The sequence below is a fragment of the Columba livia genome, chromosome 1, assembly GCF_036013475.1.
Source record: "Columba livia isolate bColLiv1 breed racing homer chromosome 1, bColLiv1.pat.W.v2, whole genome shotgun sequence".
Taxonomy (NCBI): Eukaryota; Metazoa; Chordata; class Aves; order Columbiformes; family Columbidae; genus Columba; species Columba livia.
In genome coordinates this window covers 172,671,567-172,693,365 of record NC_088602.1, presented here as the reverse complement: position 1 = coordinate 172,693,365, position 21,799 = coordinate 172,671,567, and the positions used below count along the sequence as shown (strand labels likewise).

Genomic DNA, 21,799 nt, shown 5'->3' with positions numbered 1-21,799 from the left:
GGTAAGTGATGAGAGCTGGCAGTTTTGCTGAGTGTGATTTCAGGGCTCACCAGGCACCCCTGTCTGGGAGCAAGCACCTAGCAGGGTGCAGGCAGCTGCCTGCACACAGGGAGCACCACCGGCTGCTCCACTTGGACACTCTCCCAAGCTGACCAGCCTCACCCCTCTATGGGGGCTGCGAAATACTGGTGCTGGGCTGTGTGGCAGAGGGGTGACAGGAGTCGAAGGTGTGAGCAGCTGGGGGGGGCTGGCCCCGCAGTTCTGCTAGGCCCTACCAAAACAAACCGAGGCAACACCCTCACCTCTCTCCCCGTGTGGTGGAGGGGTGGGCTGCTTTTGTACCGGAAAGGTGTTCACACCCCCCTCCCAGCACACTCCCCGCCATGCTGCACCTGCCGTGCCCTCACCCTCCCGAGCCCTTCACACACCCCCCAAGCGCCTCCTCCTCACACTGCTGCCCCACGGACACCTCCCGCCTTCCCCCCGAGACGTGTCCCCTCCGTCCCCACCCCCCCGCGATGTGACGCGGGCAGCGGCGGCGCGGAGAAAGGGGGTGGTGCGCGCTCCCGGCGCGGCGCGTCCCCGTGGGCGGGAGCGCGCGGCTCGTCGCCGCCGGGCTGCCAGGCACGGCTCGGCTCCGCTCGGCTCCGCTCGGCGCGGCGCGGCTCGGCTCGGCACGGCTCGGCGCAGCCCGGCACCGCCCGCCGAGCCCCCCGCCCGCCTCCCGCCCACCCCCGTGCCGCCATGGACGGGGGCGCCTTCGGAGCGGGGAAAGCCGGCGGCGCCTTCGACCCGCACGCCTTCATCCGGCAGCCGCAGACCCTCCTGCGGTTCGTCTCCTGGGTAAGGCCCCGCCGGTACCGGAGCTGCCGCCGGACCGGGGTGGGGGGCGTCTCGCCGGGCTGCGGGGGACTCGGGGCTCCCTCCGGGGCGGGCGGTCACGGCCGGCCCCAACCCCCACCTCTCTACATACCTAAAATCGTTATGTTATGTACGATTTTATATTGTTACGATGATATACTATTACATATTTACTATTCTATATTTGTTTTATATATGCTTGTGTATGCATATGTATCCACAGATATATATATATATATATATGCATATGTCTGTTGATATGTTTCACTCATCTAGATCCATGCACACAGAGATATATATTGTACATGCCTCCATAAGTATTTACGGATATTATCCATGTATATCCATGTATGTTTGGATATATGGCTCTATATGTGGGTTCATATATTTTTGTATGTATATATCTCCATGTATATATCCACATATGTGTGTGCACACAGATGTACAGCTGTATGTACGTATGTATCTGTGTGTATGGATATAGGGCCATATAGACATAGGGCCATACGGGGTGAGAGCACTGTGCTTTGGGGTTTCTTCCCTGGGGAGGGAAGGGGTAAGCTGGGTGACCCACCACCTCACCCACCAGCTCCATCTCTGCTGTTTTGGGGATGGTGGTGGGGTCTTGTCCCCCCTCTACATCCGCCCCCCGGTGGGTATATGGCGGGCATGAGGAGACAGCAGGATGTGGGGTGACGGGGGGGAGCTGCGGGTGATGCTGAAGCCCTGGTACAGCTCCCCAGCAGGTTGGGGCTTGGGGGGTGCTGGGCTCTGGTTGTGCCAGGGTGAGTTGGGGGTGCTGTGGGGGCTGGACGGCGCTCTGCGTTTTATCCTCATCCTCTCACCCACCAGCCTTCTTTCCCCATGATGCTTTCCCCTCGGTAATTTGTGGGGAAGCGGGTAGGGGGAAAAGGGGTCTAAGAGGGGCAGTGGGGAAGCCATGGGGTGCCAGGGGGAAGGTCTCTCCCTCTTCCCGTGACGCCGATGATCCCATGGCTGCCCGTGGGGCCGATGCGTATGTGCAAGAAGGTCATTGGGATTAAGGGAGCGAGAGCCGCAGAACCGAGCCGGCGATGGAGAGATTGAGGTCTCAGCCGGGAGCGGAGAAGGGGAGGGCAGGGAGAGGGAGTGGAGGAGACACATGCGCACCGGAGCAAGGAGGAGAGGCGTCAGGCTGGCTTTGGGAAAATAAAATAAAAGCAGTGCCAGGCGGGGAAAATGAGGAGGGAAAGGGAAGGTGGCCCAGCTTGCTGCCGGTCGTGGAGAGGCAATCTTTGTGTTCCCGGCTGGGTGGGTGATGTCCCCCCCAGGGTGTCGTGACTTGGAGGGTGGCCGGAGAGCCCCGAGACAGCTGAGGACGTGATTAATGCAGGCGGTGTGTCCATCTGCCTGGGCTTGTTTACAGTACAGCACATTACACTGGGAGTGGGCTGGCTGTGCTGGGGCTGCCACTGGGTGCGGGACAAGGGGGTACGTGTGCCCCACACTCCCAGGCAGGTGGAACGGAGCCAGCTTGCGTCCCTGAGGATGATGGGCGTGATGTGACCTACAAAGGCTCTCCCGCTGCTAATCTCTGTGGCAGAATTTCTTCTTTCTCCCTCTCAGTCTGGTGTTTTTTTATTTCCCCTTCATCCAAGCACTGCGGGATTTTGGCTTCCCAGAGGCACCAGGTGAAGGAGAAAGAAGAGGAAATAGGTTTATTTTTTAATTAGTCACCTACTCTGCTTCAGAGTATCTCAGATGCTGTCATCTCGCTCTCCGAGCTCAGCTCTGCGCCCTGCAAAGTCTCCCCAGGCAAGGAGTGCTTCCTGAAGCCCGGCATCTCCTTGGGACCCCGTGGTGTTTCCCCCTGCCCATCTGACCTTGACAGAGGACAGGACTGGATTTACCCTGGGTACTTCACTTGACTGTGGAAATTAAAGTCCTTTTGCAGGAGCTGGAGGTGCTTCACGTCAACAGTCCAGCAAAGGAGGCTGGCCTGGCCACCATGGTGCAAGGTTACACACGCATATCTTCTCTCCCAAAATATGAGTTCTTTCTTCTGCTTTTCTACCAGCTTGGTCTTGTCTGTCCTCTCGAGCATCTCGCCCTCCACAAAGCCAGGGAGTGACAAGCTCACCTCAGATATTTAGTTGTGGTTTTGGTCTTTTTTTTAACTGGGGAGTCCCAAGAGGGGTCCTCATGGGCACCGAAGTCCTATCTCAGGCTGTCACAAGCGTCAGACCCTTTATGACCCCTTCCATAAACTGACTGAACTTTGCTGAAGAAAGACTAGCACGTGGGGTTTTTTTGCCCTTCTCACTCCCTCTGGGAGGATGTTCAGCAGTTCCAATGGTCAGGGCCTTCCACCATAAAATCTATTTGTGGCTGGGTTTGTATCCATTTGCTTTTGTGCTCTTGTGCCTTTCATTTTAAATGGTGCTTTCCCCTCCCTGGCGTTTTCCCCTGGGTATGTTTCTAGACTGTGATCACATCCGCACTTAGCCATTCCATCACCAGGCTCTACGAGCCAAACAATTCTGGTGGTGAAGGGCTCTCCCTCCCCGTGGTCTTTGTGAGAGTCCTTCCTTCCACCCACTCTGGCATGTGCTGGAAGCACCTTGCCTGACATCTTGTTTGCCTTTATCCTGCTCGTGGCCTGGATGATCCATCATCTCCCCAGAGCAAGCCGGAGACTCCTTTCGGCCGATTTCACATGATGAGCTTTCACTGAGAGCAGAAGTTCTCGTGATCGTTTCCCCAGGCAGTGACCTTGTGCTCGGTTCATCCTGCCTCTTAGAAGGTTGTATGATGGTACAGAGGTTGTTGGCAGCAAACAAATTTCTGCCCATGGAGTTTGCAGCCCAATCAAGATGGCAGCAATAATGCAGGGAGAGCTGCAGGATCAGGAGCAGATGGGGTGACTGAAGGTTATTTATGTTGAGGAGGAGATGGGGGTAGGGTTGACAAGGAGGTTGCTAAACTATGGAAAGAGGTCAGCAATTCTGGAGCATCTGTCCACCGCAGCGGTGTTGTGAGGCAGCTCAGGTTCCTCGGGTGCTTCAGAGGTCAGGCACAGCAGAGTAAGGATGCATCTTCCTAAAGAAAGGTTGTCTGACATGGGTGTTGGCAAGCGGTGGTGGTCCTGCAGAGCACCCATGTTAGGTGTGGATGTTCAGCCTCAGCACAAGGCATTTCCCTGCTGCTGCCAGCCCCAGATGCACTCACCTGGATGAAGCAGCACCTGGTAGCGCAGGGAGGCAGCCCTGTGGATCAGTCCCTCCTGTGCATCTCCGCTGAGGATGCCTCTGGGGGTGCCTGGATCTTGCAGTCAGGAGACTTGTCCATTCTAGCTGGACTGAGGCTTGCTGACAAAAGCAATGTGCTACTGAAAGATCCCGGAGGCTTCCCTACCTCTCTGTGGCGACCTTGACGTATAGACCTGCCTTCAGCCTTCTCAGGTGACCCAACAGCTGGAGCCAGTGGAACTGGGTGACCTGCATCGAGCTAGAGCTGTGCTACAGTGTGTGGCTCCAGGATCGTTCTTCAAATAAAGCAGGCAAGTGTGGGCACATCCCTGAGTAATCCTGTTGTGCCCTGACCCACAGTGCTCTCTGCAGCCAGTACTGGCCAGCTGGAAGGCTCCTTTGCAGCCTGCAGGCGTTGAATGTAGGGATGTAGCACTGCCTCCATAAATAAGTAAAATGATAATTGAAAAAGGTTGTTCCAGGTGCTCCTGACTGCTTGGAAACCGGCTTGCTGGAGAAGCTGAAGTGCTACTTGACGTGAAAGCCTAACAAGGCAAAAGTAACTTGCTTTTTGGAAGCAGGCCCGGCTAGGTGGCTCGAGCGAGAGTATTTCCAACCGGAGGCACGCAGGCAAAGCAGCTCATTAAAAGTTGCCACACGGACAGAGATGCTGAGTTCCACTACAGTGACAAGGGCACTGCCCCTCCAGAGGGAGGTTTGGTGAGGAGAGGCACTGCCTGCCCTCCATCTCCTCCTCCATCATCTGCTGCCGTTATTACCACATCTACAGCCTGGTTTGAGCACGCAGATGTTTTGAGCTGGGATGAGAAGCTCCGTCTCCTGTCTCTGCAGGCACAGCATGTCCCAGGCAGCTCCGGCTGAGCAGACAAGGCAGGTGAAGGACGGGAACCATGTCCCTGGCATAGCAAGGGACAAGCCCTGGTGCAGCAGGGAGCTCCATCTCCTGCCTGGCCAGCAGGTCCCTGGCTCAGCATCTTGATGCTTGGCTTATGGTGTCCCTTGCCTCTTCCACCCTTTGCTGTATGGGAATGACACCCAGCATGGCCTTGTGGTGGCAGTTAAACTGAGCCTTAGGAGGCCACACTGGTCTGGAACCAACTGCACCCTCCACCTTCTTTCTGTTCCAGCTGAACTTAGCTGAAGTGTTCCCTGTTTTAGTGGACCATAGCTCATGCTCTCTGCTTCTGCTCCTCCACGTGATTTTTGCCCCAGCCCCCATGCTTGCAGGCTGAATGCTTGTGAGATACATTGGCACAGAATGAAAGGAACACAGCAGTTCAAAGCATGTGCTTTGGGGCAAGCCTTAGGTACAGTTCTTCATGGCTTCCCCTTCCTTGGGTCAGCTTCAAAAGAGATTTTTGGGGATTGCTTTTACTAGGATTGGGTGAAAGGCCACATCAGATGAGCAATAGATATGCAGAGCCAGAGGGTGATTTGGGGTTGGATATAGCAGGTTGCATTGTTTCCAGCATAGCATTTCCAGGAAGGATCTTGGAGGAGAAACAAGCCTCTTATTAATGGCATTTGCAGATAAAAATCTGAGAAAAAGCACATAGGAGCCAAAGGCAGTCACAAATAATTAGCAAAAAAATAAGATAAACATATGTAATCTGCTCTTTGAAAATGTGAGAGGCACACAGGTGAGGAACAGAGGAACTGCAGGGAGGTGAAACATAGATGCAAACATTTGCAGAAAGACAGGACAGCAGAGTGGACTAGTGTGGTGGTGAGAGGAGCAGGTGCAGGTGACAGTAGATGTGATCCTCCACCCAGGTTGGCACAGCCAAGCAAAGGAGGGATAGATGTGTTAGTAGAACAAAAGCAGAACACTTCCCCTTGGAAAAAGATGCAACTTTTGGGGAGTTGCTTCACTAAGCAGTGAATGTAGGTGATATAGGGACCATCTGGAAAGCACAGAAGGACCTGGATGCCATCATGGAGTTTTGGCCATGGGGAGTCATCACTAGGAGCGCTGGGACAGCAGATGCAGTTTGACCATGGGAAGAGCATGAGACCTGCAGGACTGGATGGGGTTTCCTGAAGATGCTCTCTGGGCCACAACCCCCTCTTTGACCAGTGGGCACGTTCCCATGGGAAAACTCTTTCTTTCTCCCCATGGGTGCCCCAGCATCACCCAGAGCTTGGGCCACTGCAGAGGGGAAGATTGACCCAGGCTCCCAAGCATGGGTCTGGAGGGAGGTGGAAGGGTTAATGGCTGGCCTGTCAGCTGCCAAGCCATGTGTGAAAAAAAAGGCTGGCTGGCCAGGAAAGCCTGTCCCAGATCCCGTGGCAGGAATTAGGGATGTGGAGCTTTTCTCCCCTCCATCACGTGCTCCGGCTCAGCCCCGGCTGGAGAGGGTGAGGTGGGAGGGGGGTGCTGGCATACCCGTCTGCTCTTCCCCTGTCTGTGCTCAGGGGAACTGGGTACAAGTGGGTCTGGGGAGGCTGGTCCTCTCCCGCACCTGCACAGGGCCCAGACACGCCATCGAGACCGTGGGCAGGAGTTGTTCGCTGCCTGCGTGGTGCCGGCTGGAGGGAATAAATAGAGGCCGCCTGTTTCCAAGCTGCCAGTCCCATGCGTTTCAAAAGCTGCATATGTTTTCTTCGAAACGGGCTGAATACAAGTAGATTTAATGATTATGATAATATTCATAATAATCCACGTCTGTGCAGGGCTCTCCAAAGCTTTCCAGAGACTCCATTTGCGAGTGGCTAAAAATTAAAGTCAGATCATCTCTGCCCATTTATCGTTTGTATTCTCCTCTGCTCTTGCTTTCTTTTAAAACAGATTTATTCCTGGTCATTACCAGATCAGACACAGAAGAGGTCATTGCTTTATTCTGCCTGAGGTGGATTTGATTTGAAGTCCCATGAGGAATATTATGTCACCAAATTATTTCCTCTCTATTATAGAATAAAAAGGGGGTGTGGGAGAGGGAGAGGCAACATGCAGTGCAGCAGACCCCGTGACCAGAGGGCACCACGGCAAGCCCAAGCAGGTGGCTCGACAGAAACCCTCTTCTTCAGCCTCATCCCTGCCAGGACCATCATGGGGATCTCGGGGATGAAGTCAGGAGGCAGCGTGACCAGCTCCTGGGATGAGGTGCAGGAAAATCCTAGCGCGTGGCCGGAGGCTGGGCTGGCGTTGCTGTGTGTCCATCACATGGTGCTTGGGAGCGTTGAGTGCTCGGCTGGCGATGGGCAGTGAGGTGGAAAATCTCACATGATGCTCAGGAGGTTTCGGCTGGCTTTCTGCACAGCCGAGCCTGCAGCGGGGAGGTGGGGAGAGACCGGAAAGTCTCTCTTCTGAGGGCTTATCTCTTGCCTTCGCCTGTGGCAAAATCAGATCCCCCAGTTCAGCAGGAAGGAAAAAAAAAAAGGCCTTTTATGGTGAGATGTAGCCTTTTGCCTATTCTGTGCTTTTCTCGTTGTAATGAGCCCTTACACACCTGTAATGGCCAGCATGAGCCCCTTGAGAAACCGGGGAAGGAAAACTCTCAGCCCCTCCCTGTCTCCTTGCCCCAGTACTCAGTATTGAGTTCATCTTGCTGTGTCTTTTGGCAAGCTGCTGTCTCTGTCACCTTTGCAAACTGCCTGGCCCTGGGCTTCGCTTGGTGTCTTGGAGCTCTTTGATGAAAACACAAGCCTCGGAAAATCATCGCAACAACCTGTGTTGATGTGATGTTTAAGGAGCAGTGAAGTCGAGAAAAGCCAGGTCCCAACAGCAGTGCTAAGTTGGCCATATCCTCTCCAAGTGCTGTTTTCTTCCCCTTTTTCTAGTTCACAGCGTAGCTGAGTAGATTGCTCCCTGTTAAATGTACACCTCCAGAGAGGCTGCACGCCAGCCCGATTAACGTTGCTCTTGGAGGCTTAAGGAAACCCTCTCAACCTAAAAATCTAAGTACTTCAAGTCCTGTTAACCAACTTAAGCAGGCTTGCTGAAGAAATGAGGCCACTCAGGTGCACAGAGCTGGGGATGGCTGGCTAGGTTTCATCACCGAGCACAGGAAAGCAGCTGATGAATTATCTCCCCCTGCGGAGCAGTAGGATGGGCTGTCTTTGGGAGTGTCAGGATGCAGTGCTGCCCTGCATCTTGGTGCTCAGTTAGGAGAAGACTCATACCATCTTTTCCTCGCCTCCTCTTTGTAGCTGGATTTATATTTTGGACCATTTTATCAGTGGCTATAGGTGCAGTGGGTATTTGCTATACCCAGAGGGGGAAGAAGGAACAAGCAATGGGGACACAGAAGGACGGGAGGCTTGTGCCAGCACTGCTGGTAGCCAGCATTTCCTCTGAAGTGCTGCAGATGTGATGGGAACAGGAATGCAGATGCTTCATCCTTGCAGACTTTGTGGATTTCTTTGTAATGCAGGCAGACATTCATACTGCACCTGCTGCCTGGGTCATCTTTGCACAAGCACAGATTGTGAAATAAGGAAATAAAAAATACTTGCTTTTGCTAAGATGACTTGCTATGTCAGTGAGCTTCCACCCACCCGCACCCTTACTGACAAGGACTAGCTGTCATGGATTAAGAGTACAGCAGTTTCTCCTGAGGGCTGCGAGATCTGGGCTCTCATAATTTTCCTTTTTTTTTCTATAAAATTATTTGTCTGTGCACCCGTTGCAGCAGCTTCTGGGTACAGACATCACGGGGATAAAGCGGGTGACGCTGCCTGTCAGCAGCAGCAGCAATCACCTCTTCTGCCATCCAGCTCTGCCTGTCAGTCTGAAACCTCTGGTTTGAGCCTGCCTGTTCTTGCCCAGCCGGTGTTTTCCAGTCCGGCTCAAGGCGTCTGTGCACAGCAGATCCTCACAGCATTTTGCTGTGCCGTGGGAGTGGTGGTGGGCTGGCAAAGGGAGCAGGCCCTCTCTGCTGCCACTGACCTTGCCCTTGAACCAGCAGTGATACCAGTAGTGATGAAAACATGGAAAGGAGGAGACAACCCTTCAGCTACTGTGCTTGGGTCTGTAGAAAGCTTTCCTAAGGACAAAGAGTATTGTGGGATGGCTGTTTCAGGACACGGAAGATAAGCACCTGCATTGACTTGTTCTGCTCATGAGTGAGAATATCCTAGAATCACAGAATAGTTTGGGTTGGAAGGGACATTCAAAGCTCATCTAGTCCAACCCCCTGCAATGAGCAGGGACATCTTCAACTAGATCAGGTTGCTCAGAGCCCCGTCCAGCTTGGCCTTGAATGTTTCCAGGGATGGGGCATCTACCACCTCTCTGGGCAACCTGTGCCAGTGTTTCACCATCTTGTATTTTCCCTGAGTGGAACATTCCCAGAAAACACTTAAGATCATCTTAAATCAGATGCTTGCCAGTGAATCATACCTTGGGCACCTCGGGCTGCAAAATAGGTTTCTCTTCATAGGAGAGAAGTTGTGGCATCTTGGCTGACTGAAGATGGAGAAAGGAAGTTAGCAATACCACCTCAGCTTGGAAATTTAGGGAGACAGATATGTCCCCCTGGTCTCGTGACTCTGAGCGCTATCTTTATGAAGGGCCAACACAGATAGGTATAAAGGGGCAAATGCAAAAAAGGAGTTATTCTGCTTCTTCACTTGCAGATGAGAGCCCTTCCAGGCCAGCAGCAAACCCAAAGATAATAGCAGAAGGAAGATGTGTATCAGGATATGAGCAGTGTAAATAGAGGTGTCTCCAGGGAGAGGCCGTACAGAAGTTCATTCATCCCGATGAATAAGCAGAGACTCACAGTGCAGCAAGGGCTGGCCTGACTCAGGGTATCGACACTTTACCAGTTTTGAGGCCTAAACCAAAACTGAACACCAGACAATACCTCCCTCATCTTACAAAGAGAAGACATGCTTTTTGTCTCACGCTGTGGAAAACCAAGAGCCCATATTGTAATCACAGTATAAGGAGGCTGGAGGTGGCAGCGTCAGCACTGGTCAAGCCAGTGACCCAGATGTCACTTCAAGGAGTCTGTTTGGTCTCCTTCAGGCTAGAGGAACATGGTGGTGCTGTCAGTGGTCCTAGGCAGACCTGTCAGCTCAGCCTCTTGTGAAGGTGTGTGAGACTTCCCACTGAAAGAGCCTGGCTGTATTTGTGTGCAATTTTGCTGCTTTCCAAACCATCCAGGCTGAAATTTTGAAGACCAGAAGAGATTTTTATTTAATTTTCATGGGCAATTTCTGCAAAGTATGATCAATGTCAATTTTCAAGAAGAAGGATGAGGAGGACGAATCAGTTGTTTTACCTGCAAGCTTAAGCTCTTATGAACGTTCAGAGAACCCATACAGCCCTCATGATTAGGAGCACCAGCTTCCAGCTTTTTTTGGTTTGCTCTAGTATGTCAAAAGTATGCCCAATCTCAGCAACCCAAGTGTGGCCCAATTTTGAGCCTTGGAATGAAAAAAATTATATCCGTGTCAGCGGATACTTATTAGAGTCTGGCAGCGTTATCTGCCCAAGGGCTGTTGGGGACCGTAAGTAAGATTTTCCTCTGGTTCTTGATGCCACAGGTCAAACAGCAGAGGTCTGTGCTGTGGATCTCAGTCATCCAACCCCACCAAGGGCAGACAGCATATTGGGTTGGCATTAATCAACAGTTAATTTTCCCTGCACTCACAAAGCTGCTTCTCTGCTTTCTGGGTTATCTGCCATGTTGTCTCCTGGTTCTTGGTTGGATGAAGTCATACTGTGGTCCTTCTGACCTAGCAAACTCTCAGACCTACCGCTTCTCCCTGCAGGAGACTTGGCCACCAAGTCTGCTTGTGTGCTACTTCTCCTTGTGGACAGAGTCGTGGTTCCAAGGGATGCTTTAAGGGATGCCAGGCTCCTGTTTCATGGATAACTCCCAGGCTAGCAGAGTGCCCCGTTGGTGTCCTAGTGCACATCATATGTGCATTAGGAGGAGTGTGGCCAGTGGGTCAAGGGAGGCCATCCTCCACTCTGCCCTGCCCTGGTGAGGCTGCATCTGGAGTATTGTGTCCAGTTCTGGGCTCCCCAGCTTAAGAAGGATGAGGAATTACTGGAGGGAATCCAGCGGAGGGCTATGAAGATGATAAGGGGTCTGGATCATCTTTTTTATGAGGAGAGACTGAGAGAGCTGGGTCTGTTCAGCCTGGAGAAGAGAAGGCTGAGAGGGGATCTCATCAATGCTTATGAATATCTCCAGGGTGGGTGTCAAGAAGGTGGAACCAGACTCTTTTCAGTGGTGCCCAGCAATAGGATGAGAAGCAATGGGCATAGAAACATGGGAGGTTCCATCTGAATATGAGGAGAAGCTTCTTTACTTTGAGGGTGCCAGAGCCCTGGAACAGACTGCCCAGAGAGGCTGTGGAGTCTCCTTCTCTGGAGACATTCAAAACCCGCCTGGACACATTCCAGTGGCATCTGCTCTGGGTGAACCTGCTTTAGCAGGTGGGTTGGACTAGATGATCTCCAGAGGTCCCTTCCAACCTTGACCATTCTGTGACTCTGTAATATGTGTGTTCACCCCATGCTTGAGGTCCCATTTCCCATTTGCCTGGGGCCATCGCAGGCAGCCTGCAGATGGGCCATTCCTACCACAGGTCTCAAGATGCCCCACAAAGAAAAATCTGTACTTGCCACTTTAATCTTCCCCTCTTTCTCCTGCAAGGAAAGCTGTTTATTTGAGATGTAGGACTGGGACTGCTGTAAATAGCTCTCTTCTTTGGTGAACCTGCTGTGTCAAAGAGTGATGGCCTTGTGGCAGGTGATGAAGGCTAAGCTCGTGTGCAAAGATTAGACCAGCAACTGCAGATTATGGCATTTCTACCTGGACTCATCCTTAATTCTACCTGACTTAAAATAACATGCAGTGTCAGTGGCTGTGACGGGTATGGAGGATTCACGGTGGCCCTGCCAAGGGGACCTGGCAGGGGGATGTTTGGCCCCTGAAATCCCATGGGGAAGGTTGGAGAGTGTCAGTGTGTGGGTGAAGGTGCAGAAGGATAGGTGGTGGCATGGTTTGGGCTGGTGCAGCACTGGTGGAGAGGTGTGTGATGTGCAGGGAGACGGGAGCCCGGCAGAGCTGTGAATTGTGGGAGGGTGGATGAGGAAAAGAGCATAGTAGCTGGATGGATAAAATTAGTCAACAAATGCGTGGTAGAAACAACGAATTCCTAGAAGGGAAAGGAGTGGGTGGGAGAATAAGTGCAGACTGAGACAATTTCTGCTGCTTGGAGCCCTTGTACGCAGGCACCCACAGCAAAACTGTTTCGCAAATTATACTCTACGTTGCCTCCTTGTGTGTCTGCGGGAAGCCACCCTTACTCCAGACTGCGACTGCTTTACATCACTTTAGATCAGATGGATAAAAAGGTTCAATCTAAAAGTGTCCTATTTTAAGTTAATCCTCAGAAATAAAACAAAATCGTCTCCCCAGTAAATTCCCTGCAGCTACAGCCCAGGCAAGGCAGTGGGACGGGAGCTCAGCAGAGCAGAAAGGTGCCTGCAAAAGGTGTCTGTCCCCTGCAGAGCTCTGTTCCTTTGTGCTGGTCCACAGAGATGGGGCTTGCCCTGATGTGTCTTCTGCCTTCCTCCCCACCAGCTGTTCTCCATCGTGGTGTTTGGCTCCATTGTCAATGAAGGGTATGTGAACCGCCTGGACGAGACACAAGAGCACTGCATTTTCAACCGCAATCGCAATGCCTGCAACTACGGCATTACCGTGGGTGTCCTCGCCTTCCTCAGCTGCCTTCTCTACCTGGCTCTGGATGCCTACTTCCCGCAGATCAGCAGCGTCAAGGACCGCAAGAAGGCAGTGCTCTCAGACATCGGAGTCTCGGGTGAGCTTCCCGGCCACTTGGCCATAGTGGCTTCTCCACCAGCAAGTGAGAGGGAGGGAGCTTCTGCCGCCTCACAGGCCAGGTCCCTGCTAACATAGAGGTCTTTGGATTCCTTACTCTCTCAGGCCTTCTCTCTCTCTCCTTTTCTTACCCATTTTCCTCTGAGCCAGTCTGGCTGATGCCTCCCTGCTGCTGTCCATAGGCATAGCTCATGGAGCCCTTCAGGATCAGCAGGTCTTGCCTGCCTGCATGCTTGTGCTTGCTATGGCCAAGTGTTGATGCCTCTGAAGGTGGTACTTCCTTCTTATCCAGCTCCAGGTGATTGAACCCTATATATTTTAACATTAAAAAGCGTGGAGGATTTCATGCAGGCTGACTAAACCAGTCCTCCTAGGTTACTTGGCATTCCCCATGGAAATAGCCGTGCAGGACCTCATCCAGCCCTGAGGCTTATTCTGACTCACAGTCAGATCTCTCCATCCCCAGTAGTGTGTGGAAGTGACAGAATGATGGTGCATGTGTACATGCATGTGTCACACCAGTCAGCAGCATCAGGAGGAAGCACTTTGCTGTCCTGCTGTGATCTCAAGTCCCTCTCCTGGCGTATTGCAGCCATACAGGCAAACTTCTGCATGTCAGGGTCCCCCCCCCGTTTGTCAAAGGGCAGGATCAGGTGCAACATCTGAGCTTGTTCAGGACTTCTGGCTTGTAAGTTTGTTCAGGGTTAGCCCCTTGCCCAGCATGCAGCTGACAAGAGAAAGGGGAGGGAAGATTCCTGAGGGCATGGCAGGAAGATGTGCCAGGGGAGGTTTAGGTTGGACATTAGGAAAAGGTTCTTCACACAGGGGGTGCTGGAGCACTGACAGTGTTCAAGAAGAGACTGGACAATGCCCCTAGACACACGGTGTGAACTGTGGAGTTGTCAAATGCAGGGACAGGAGTTGGACTCGATGATCCTTGTGGGTCCCTTCCAACTCAGGACATTCTATGATTCTGTGACTGAGCCCTGTTCTGCTGTCGCAGGAATTCCCATTTCCCTCGCTGCCGGCTATCAGGCTGTGCCTGGCAAAGGGGGTGAGTCCCACAGTCCCACTCCTCCCCACCAGCTGCCGGTCTGGACTCAGGGCTCCCCATTACCTTCACCCCTTTCCTGGGGGTGCAGCATGTTAATGATCCTTCACACCTTTCCTTGGTGTGAGTCCCTTCTCCTGCACTGTCCTGAGTAAAGGCCGGTCCCTGTGCAGCTGCAGGCTGGCTGCTCACACTCTCCTGCGGCTCCTGTGGAAGGAATTGCTCTTCGCTTGTCCTTCCAGGACAGGGTTGCGAAGTCGTGGCTGTTTCAGAAAGCCCAGGTGATTGCTCCTGTACTGGAAGCCCTTCAGGCTCTTTCCCAAGGCCAAATGCAAGTCCTGTGATCAATCCAAATGCAAGCAAATGAAGTCTCCTGAGGTACTTTCTGCAGACACCTACAGTCACCTTGACAACTCAGCCATCAGCGAGCCTGCCAACTCGCTTGGGCTAAGCCAGGCTGCGCAGTCAGAGTTTGGCCCAGTCTGCAACACACTAGTGGGTCTTGCAGGATTGAAGTTTCCAGAGAAACATGGTGTGTTTATGTTCTGTTCACACATACCTTCTTGATCTCTCTCCCCTGGTGGCATGCTGGTGGCGGTCCATCCCAGCCTTTTGGGCGTTCCTCTGGTTCGTTGGCTTCTGTTTTCTGACCAACCAGTGGCAAGCTTCAAAAGAAGAGGACAACCCACTGAATGAGGGAGCAGATGCAGCCCGAGCAGCCATCACGTTCTCGTTCTTCTCCATCTTTACCTGGGTGAGTAAAGCAGCTGTGATGTTGTATTGTGTCCTCTGTGGTGTATTAGCTTGTGGGGAAGGGAAGGTGACTGCCTAAGAGTCATTTCCTCTGAGACACCATTTCCCATGGTTTCTGAGAAGGAAAAGCAGGAGGGGAGGTGGTTAGGAGGTAACCTTGGGAAACAAGGACTCCAAACTATTGTGGCAGAAAGTGCTAAAGCATTAATAACCCTGATAGGAAAGAGGGTCCTGTGTCCCAGTCAGGAATGTCCTTGACAAACCTCTGATATGACCTTGAGCAAGCCAGCCCCCCAAGCATCGCTTTCATTGTGCATCAGAAGAGTTGAACAGCATTTTCAGCACACAGACGCCCAGCAGAGAAGGGAGCTCCATGCTGGCGGTTGCACCCATCTCCCTCCCTGCTTTGCCTTCATCACGTGAAATATCATCAGTGGCCACGAGAGGCTGTGATCAGTATCTCTCTGGGCTCTCTCCTTCTGCACCCATGACTGCAGCTCCACCTCACTGCATCGCCCAGCAGTTCCTAATGCCTGCTTTACTGGAAAAACTTGTGGTGTGCAATATAAATATCCTCCACAGTTCCCTGCCGTCTCTGAAAGCACCGAGCCCAAGTGATTTGAGTCTGAAGTGACAAGGTTAGTGCCAAGCAGGAAAGCAATTTAGGCCAGTCTCCATATGTAAGTCCTTGTGGCTTTATCTTCTCCTCTGCCTACAGGCCTTAACATTGGGTGGAGACAAGGTAGGAAGAGTGCTGTAAGATCTCAGAGCTGTCAGAGAGGAAGGTGGGCTGCAAAGGGTTGTGTGGTCAGCACCCTCACCAAGATGACACCAAGGAGAGGCAAAGGGACAGCAGCATGTGTGTGTGTCCGCCAACAAGCTGTGTCCTGCACTTGAGTGCTGCCAAAAGCCCCTTGCAAGCTCCAGCAGAAAGTGTGACAAGGAGCAAGGCTTTTGCAAGGAGTCCCCCAGGACCCTTTTTGAGGTGCCACCAGCTGCAGTGGTCATCCCCAGGCTTGCAAGTGGCTAAATAGGCATCCTCTTCATCCAGTTTCTTAGGGTTTTTATTTCAATCATGCTTTGGTTTGCTCTTCCTTACTGATTCTCCTCCCCACACCCCTTTCTCTCCTCACAGGGCTCCCTCACATTTCTGGCTTTCCGGAGACTCAGAGAGATTACTTTTCAGGAAGAGTACAACACCCTGTTCCCTAATTCCCCATCCTTGCTGCCTTAGTGCCCCTTGGTGATGGGGGAATTCAGGGGAAGGGTAGAGGGATGCAGCTGGAGGAGGTTCTGAGCAGAGATGGTTCCAATGCCCCTACCACAGGTGTCCATGTGTGGTCACAGCAGGGCATGAGGTGGGAAGAGATGGACCATTCAATTGAAGTGGGTTGTTCACTGAACAGGGAATCTCCCTCTAGGGAACTGGAACTGCAAGTTTCTCCTCCTCCTCCTCTGCTCCCTTCTCTCCTTCACCTGTACCCTAACTAATACGTGTAACGCTGCTGTGCCTTTCTTTTGGTGACTGCTCAAACCTAATACTTCAGCCAGGAGATGCCCTCTGCCCCCACCTCTGTATCTCCTCCATTTCACCCAGCCCTCATTCCCCAAAAACTTCTAACCCATCACCTACTAGACCACTTACCTCTATCAGGGATGCTCTGGGATGATGAGCCATGCCTGCTGGGGTCCATGATGCTGACTCCTGTGCCCAGGCTCCCTCAGGCCACCAAAGGGTGTCCTGCCTGCAGTGCCTGGGGCAGGAGGCAGCGGGACACATGCCAACCGTCCCCTGGTCTGGGCAGTAGCCACCTTGCTTCCTGCTGCCCCTTCCCCGGATCTGTGCCACACTGTGCAGATGCTGTGAAGGGATTATGGGAGGTGACCACTACCTCACTACTCCAGGTCAAATCCTGGTCTCCTTCCTGGCCTCTGCAGGCAAGATGTCTGTGTATGTCCAGTCTGGCAGATGAACCTCCTGCACTGGAACTGAGACAGGTTGCTTGTCCCAGGGACAGGAAGCCCTGAACAGGATAACCATGGGCTGCCCGAGTCTCTGCAACCTGCGCTGTGTTGGTAAAAGCCCATGGCCAGGCAGGAGGTGCCCAGCACACCCCAGGGGCAGCAGGGAGCCCTGGCTGGGCTTGCAGCCATCCCTGCCCATCCCTCGTGCTTTCTGTGGGGCAGCCTGGACCTCCACGCTCTCAAGGGTGTTTCATCAGCGGTCTGCCAGGCGGGCTTTGCACACTAATCCGTAACCACTACTAACCCCACTTCTGTTTGTTTCTCTCTTTGGGTACATTCCCCCTCTCTTTCTCCCCTCCCCTCCCCTCTCTGCTTCCCGTCTCTTCCTCCCACCTCCTCCCATAAAGGTGGGCCAGGCGTTCCTGGCGTATCAGCGATTCCGGCTGGGTGCCGATTCGGCCCTCTTCTCCCAGGACTACATGGACCCAAGCCAGGACTCCGGCATGCCTTATGCTCCCTACACGAACGAGGAGGATGCTACAGATGCGGTGGGGACGTACCAGCAGCCCCCTCCGGCGGATGCTTTTGACACCGAGACACAGGGGTACCAAACGCAGAACTACTGAGCCACCGATGCCCCTTTCCTTCCCTCTTTCCCTTCTGCCCCCTATCCCACTGCCGGCAGAAAGCCAAGGCACAAACCAGACACGTGCGTAGTGGCACAAGAGGTGGCTCTCAGCTATGCTCCAGCCTTCTGGGTCATCCGTTTTTATTTATTGTTTTTAAAAAAGAAAAAAAAAAAAAAAAAAAAAAAAAAAAAGGTTTTCCCATCACCTGTTCTGTGTCCTTCCCTCAGAACTACCCGCCAGCACCAAATTTCTTCCAAAATATGTCACTGCCTTGTGACAGGAAGGTCCCCCCTTCCCTCCTGTCCCTCCTGCCTCACTGCAGAGGGCAGAGTCTGGCTGGTGGGCAGGAGAGGGGGGATGGCACCAGCAGGGAAGGGGAGAGGGTGCTGGAGGCAGAAGGGAAAGGGTGAAAGGGACCGAGGCCCTCCCCAGAAGAGACGGTGTTGTGAGAGGCTGGAGTAGACATGGGAGCATCCGAATAGGGCCAGAGGGCCTGGTGGCTCAGGGAGGGGGATGGTGTTGGGGTCAGCATGCAGGCGTGCAGGGGGGTGGGGGGGCTGGAAGGGAGCAGGGACGGTGTCCTCCATGCAAAGATGGGGAGGCTTTTCTGTCCCATCCACTAGTGAGAAAGGGGTGCTTTATTTTTAGAGGGTTTAGGGAGAAGTGGTATCGAGGGTGGGGAAGAATTGCAAGTACAATCAAAAACCACAGGCACGTCTGTAGGTTACAGCAAGAGACTGAGCAGAGCAGAGGGACGGTGCCATGAGGGTCGCTTCTTCCCCAGCCCCCTTGGATTGAGGTGAAGGTGGTTCCCCTCACCTGGACATCCTGCTTACCACTCAGACCTGTGTTTGGTGAGGCAGGACAGGAGCCATGCCTAGTCCCTGGTCCCCAGGTGCAGGGCCTGTGCAAGGAAGGATGAAGGAGGTGGGCTTCTGGGTGGTTCTGAGAGCCCCCATCCCCAGCTGGGCTGGTTCAAGGGGGACAGAAGAGCTGACATTCCACCCTGGGTAGGAGGAGGAGAAGAAGGCCAGTTTTGCTCCTCAGGCCCTGCTGAACCCCTCCTGCATTCCTCTGCTACCAGAGAGCAAAGCCACTCGCTGACACCATTTTTGTAGCATAGGAATGGAGCAATACTCCCCTTGGAAATAACCACTGCTGTCATGGCCAGCATGCATCTGGCTCTTGCACAGGCGTGCAACCAAGCGGGGTGGGGTCCTGCGCCTTTGCCTCCCACTCAGATGGGGAGGGGGTCCTGGTGTGCAGAGAATTGGCTGGGGCCAGACTGAGCTCTCTAAAAACTGGGCTTATTGTAAATTACATAGACAATACCTTAGTGCATTTTCTGCAGCATCTCAAATCCTGTTTTTAAAGCCTCACCTAGGTGGCAGCAGTGACTCTCAGATAGAGCTTGTATGGACATCATTCCACACTCTTCATGATTTTGCTTTCAAGTAAAGACACAGCTGTGGAAGCACACTCTTTATTCCAGGCTGGAAGTAAGATCTATGTGTGAAGACGGTCCCTAAGGGGAAATAATTCAGCAATAGTCACCTGGGCAATTCTCCCCAGCACAGACATCTCTCAGAGCACAAGAATCAGGGTAGCCTTGCAGCAGTGAGGAGCTCTGTCCCCCACGCAGCCACCCTGCTCCACACAATGCTGACCACAAGTAGCAGAGGTCAGGAGCAGATCCAAAATCCACAGGTGCTTCCCCTGAGCGTCCAGCCTCTTCCCTCTAGCACCCTTAGGAGTCGGGAGGACGGGACACAGGTCTGGCCTGTGGTTGTGTGAACGTCTCATCTGGAGGACACCGAGGTTACCTGTCCTTCCCCTCTCAACACAACTCCTCTCCAGCTGCCCCACAACCATAGGGAAGGGGTAGAAAAATGTAGAGCTGCAAGCCCCAAGAGGGAAGGGGGAACAGTTGTTCTCTGCTGTATATAGGCACCATTTCTATCTGCTCCTACCAGCAGACTTGTGCTGCTGGTGACCATCCCTGTGGTCCCATGGCTTGCCCACCCTTGTTAACCACTGGTGAGGCTGGGAGAGGGGCACCAGCCAGCCCCGTAGTCACACCTCTTGCTCTGTGTCTGTGAGTGAAAGCAATACTGTAAATAGGAGGGGTATTTTTTGGAGGGAAGCCCCTCGGGCTTCTTTTTCTGTGGGCTCAGCCTAATATTTAGGCTTGGGAGGGGGTTACTTTATTGGGAGAGGTTTGTTATGACTGTGGCTGTGGGGAGAGCTCCCTCCAGTCCATCTCTCCTGCTGGTGAAAGAACAAATGACAAGTTGAAGGAGGAGAAAAAATCAGTCGTACTCACCCAGACTCATCTGTGTCAGTCTTATGGCTTTCATTTTGGGTGGAACCGAGAGGAGGAGCAGGAGGCTATAAATAACCAGCTCTCAGTACAAAAATGTGTTGTACTTTTTGGAAGGCACTGCCCTTCACCTATCCCCTCCCATTAGTGAGGGTGCAAGGAACCAGACATGTGAGGAGAGGTATGGGCCATATGTGGGGGTCTTAATCTGGTGCTCTGTTTTGGTCTGTAGCACAGGAGCATCTTACATGCCCTTTCTCCCATCAGTTATGCAGACGGCTAAACACCATTTGGGGCTGACTAATGAGCAAGTTTTCCTTTATCCCCTTTGGCTTGTTTCCCTCATGTAACCAGCTGATGGGCTCTGGTGGGCTTGGAGGAGGAATGGGCCTCCCTGTCAGAGCTGGCACTTCAGTGATAGATGAGCCAGCTGGCTTCATCATGGGTTACTGCTCATCTCTGTGTCCCTTTCCTCCTTGCTTTGTGTCATAGGAAAGGCAGTGGTGTAGCAGGGGACACTGTAACAGTAGATATTCGGGCAACTTCTTGCTTTTGCTCATGGGAGGAGGACACACTCTCCTTGTGTTTACTTGCTTTCAGCCTTTGCAGTCAAGGGTTGGTGGTGACAGACCTTGGGGACAGAACTCTCCTTGTTTGCAGTCGCTCTTTAAAATGCAGTTTCCAGTGGCATTTGGCTGGTTCTGCAGCTGATAAGAGATATGGACCTACCCAAAGGGTTGGTTATCTTATCTATGGGGCTTCTGATAAGGTGCTGCCTTTTTCTAGTGATCATAGGCAAGACCTGAAGCAGCTGGCTGGAACATGTCCCTTTTAGATCCTAAACATGAGTGACATCAGCCCTACTCTGGGGATTAGGAGATCAGAGGGAAGGCTGAATAAGGAAAATGATAAGGCGGCTTTCTTTCCCCTCTGCCATTTGTCCACATGACAGAGGATTACACATCCCCCGTTGGGAACAACAGCCCCTTGAATTCTTATCTTATGAAGCCCCCAAGAAAGGGGCTGTTCTGTGGCAAGAGCGGCTGCAAAGGGCAAAGGGATGATGAAACTTTGCCCAAATTCCACCTGTGGGTTCAGCCTCCTGACATGTCCGCACTCCCAGCTCACCCACATTCCCGCCACAACGTTCACCTCCTCACACACCCTTCCCCTCCACATTATTCTTGGCAGGTCCCTCCGAGGAGGAGGTGTCTTTGTCCCCTGCACCCTGGGGAGCCCATAGGAGTTCCCGGGAAGGTGGGGTTGCAGGGTGGTCCCCACAGGAGCCTCAGCTCCGGTCCCCATAGCAGGTACAAGGCAAGGAGCCCAGTGAGGCCACCTCCTGCAGCAAAGTCCAAACCATCCACCCAGACAACTCCCTGCTGCCTGCGTGGCATCTGTCAGACCACCTGGGCTGCCCTGCCCCTTCCCTTGCCGCATTACTGCCTGTGTATAGTATATATATTATATATATATATTTAAAAAGATGTATAATATAAAGCTATACATATATACGTATATACGGTGACTCATGGATGGCGTGCCGCGTACAGGATCCCCTGAGTGGTCTTGTCTAAGCCAGAGTGTCCCTTCACCCCTCCTCCCCCTCCCCCCGTCTGTTCCAAAACCCAACTACAGTGAACCCCGCCACCTCGGCACCTGTGTTTACAATGTCCTATATATTTGTGGTTAACAAAGTGAAGGTGGTAACTACTGGTGTCTCAATAAAGTTATGACGTTCAAAATAACCAAACTATATGGAAAAAAAAAAGTGGTCTGGACGTTCTTTTCTGGGGAGGGATGGCTTTTTTAGCTACGAAACCACAGCTCCCATGCTCCTGCACAGCCGGACAGCAAGTTTAGTGACAATCAGTGGCTTGAATGGTGGAAAGAAACCTGAAGATCTGCCCTTATATTTCAGGGGGAGCTAATGGTTACTTGTTTTGCTTGGCCTACATTTCAAATCACATACACTATCAAGTGGCTCTTACCTAATCAGCAGGAAAACATGAGAAGGAGCTTGACGTGCCACATTAAAAGTGGACTCTCATTGTGAAAGGTATATGGCTACAGGAGGTATGGATGGGGGACACAGAGAAATATAGGCTACAAACCTAAATGAAAATAAAATATCAGTATTTCCAGACCCAGGGAAGAAGATCTGTTCA

The 21,799-nt window shown here is 52.6% G+C and overlaps 1 protein-coding gene across 2 annotated transcripts; it reads left to right on the top strand.

The window, feature by feature from the left end:
- The first annotated feature begins 572 nt into the window (after positions 1-572).
- On the top strand, positions 573-21,131 carry SYNGR1 (synaptogyrin 1). Of its 2 annotated transcripts, none has more exons than XM_065046951.1 (4): positions 573-843; positions 12,656-12,893; positions 14,573-14,718; positions 15,853-17,204. In XM_065046951.1, the coding sequence occupies exons 1-4, from the start codon at positions 745-747 to the stop codon at positions 15,949-15,951; spliced, it is 582 nt and encodes a 193-aa protein (XP_064903023.1). In that variant the 5' UTR covers positions 573-744; the 3' UTR covers positions 15,952-17,204. The 2 variants fall into 2 exon arrangements, with proteins under 2 accessions (XP_064903023.1, XP_064903016.1); XM_065046944.1 differs by having other exon boundaries at positions 574-843; positions 17,090-21,131.
- The last annotated feature ends 668 nt before the right edge of the window (positions 21,132-21,799 follow it).

What these genes read in the sequence shown, in the direction of transcription:
- SYNGR1 (XM_065046944.1), top strand. Translation starts at nt 745, where the DNA reads ATGGACGGGGGCGCCTTCGGAGCGGGGAAAGCCGGCGGCGCCTTCGAC. An exon ending in CTCAGACATCGGAGTCTCGG is followed by an intron (nt 12,894 to 14,572) that starts GTGAGCTTCCCG and finishes GGTCCATCCCAG; the next exon opens with CCTTTTGGGCGTTCCTCTGG. An exon ending in TCTTCTCCATCTTTACCTGG is followed by an intron (nt 14,719 to 17,089) that starts GTGAGTAAAGCA and finishes CCTCCCATAAAG; the next exon opens with GTGGGCCAGGCGTTCCTGGC.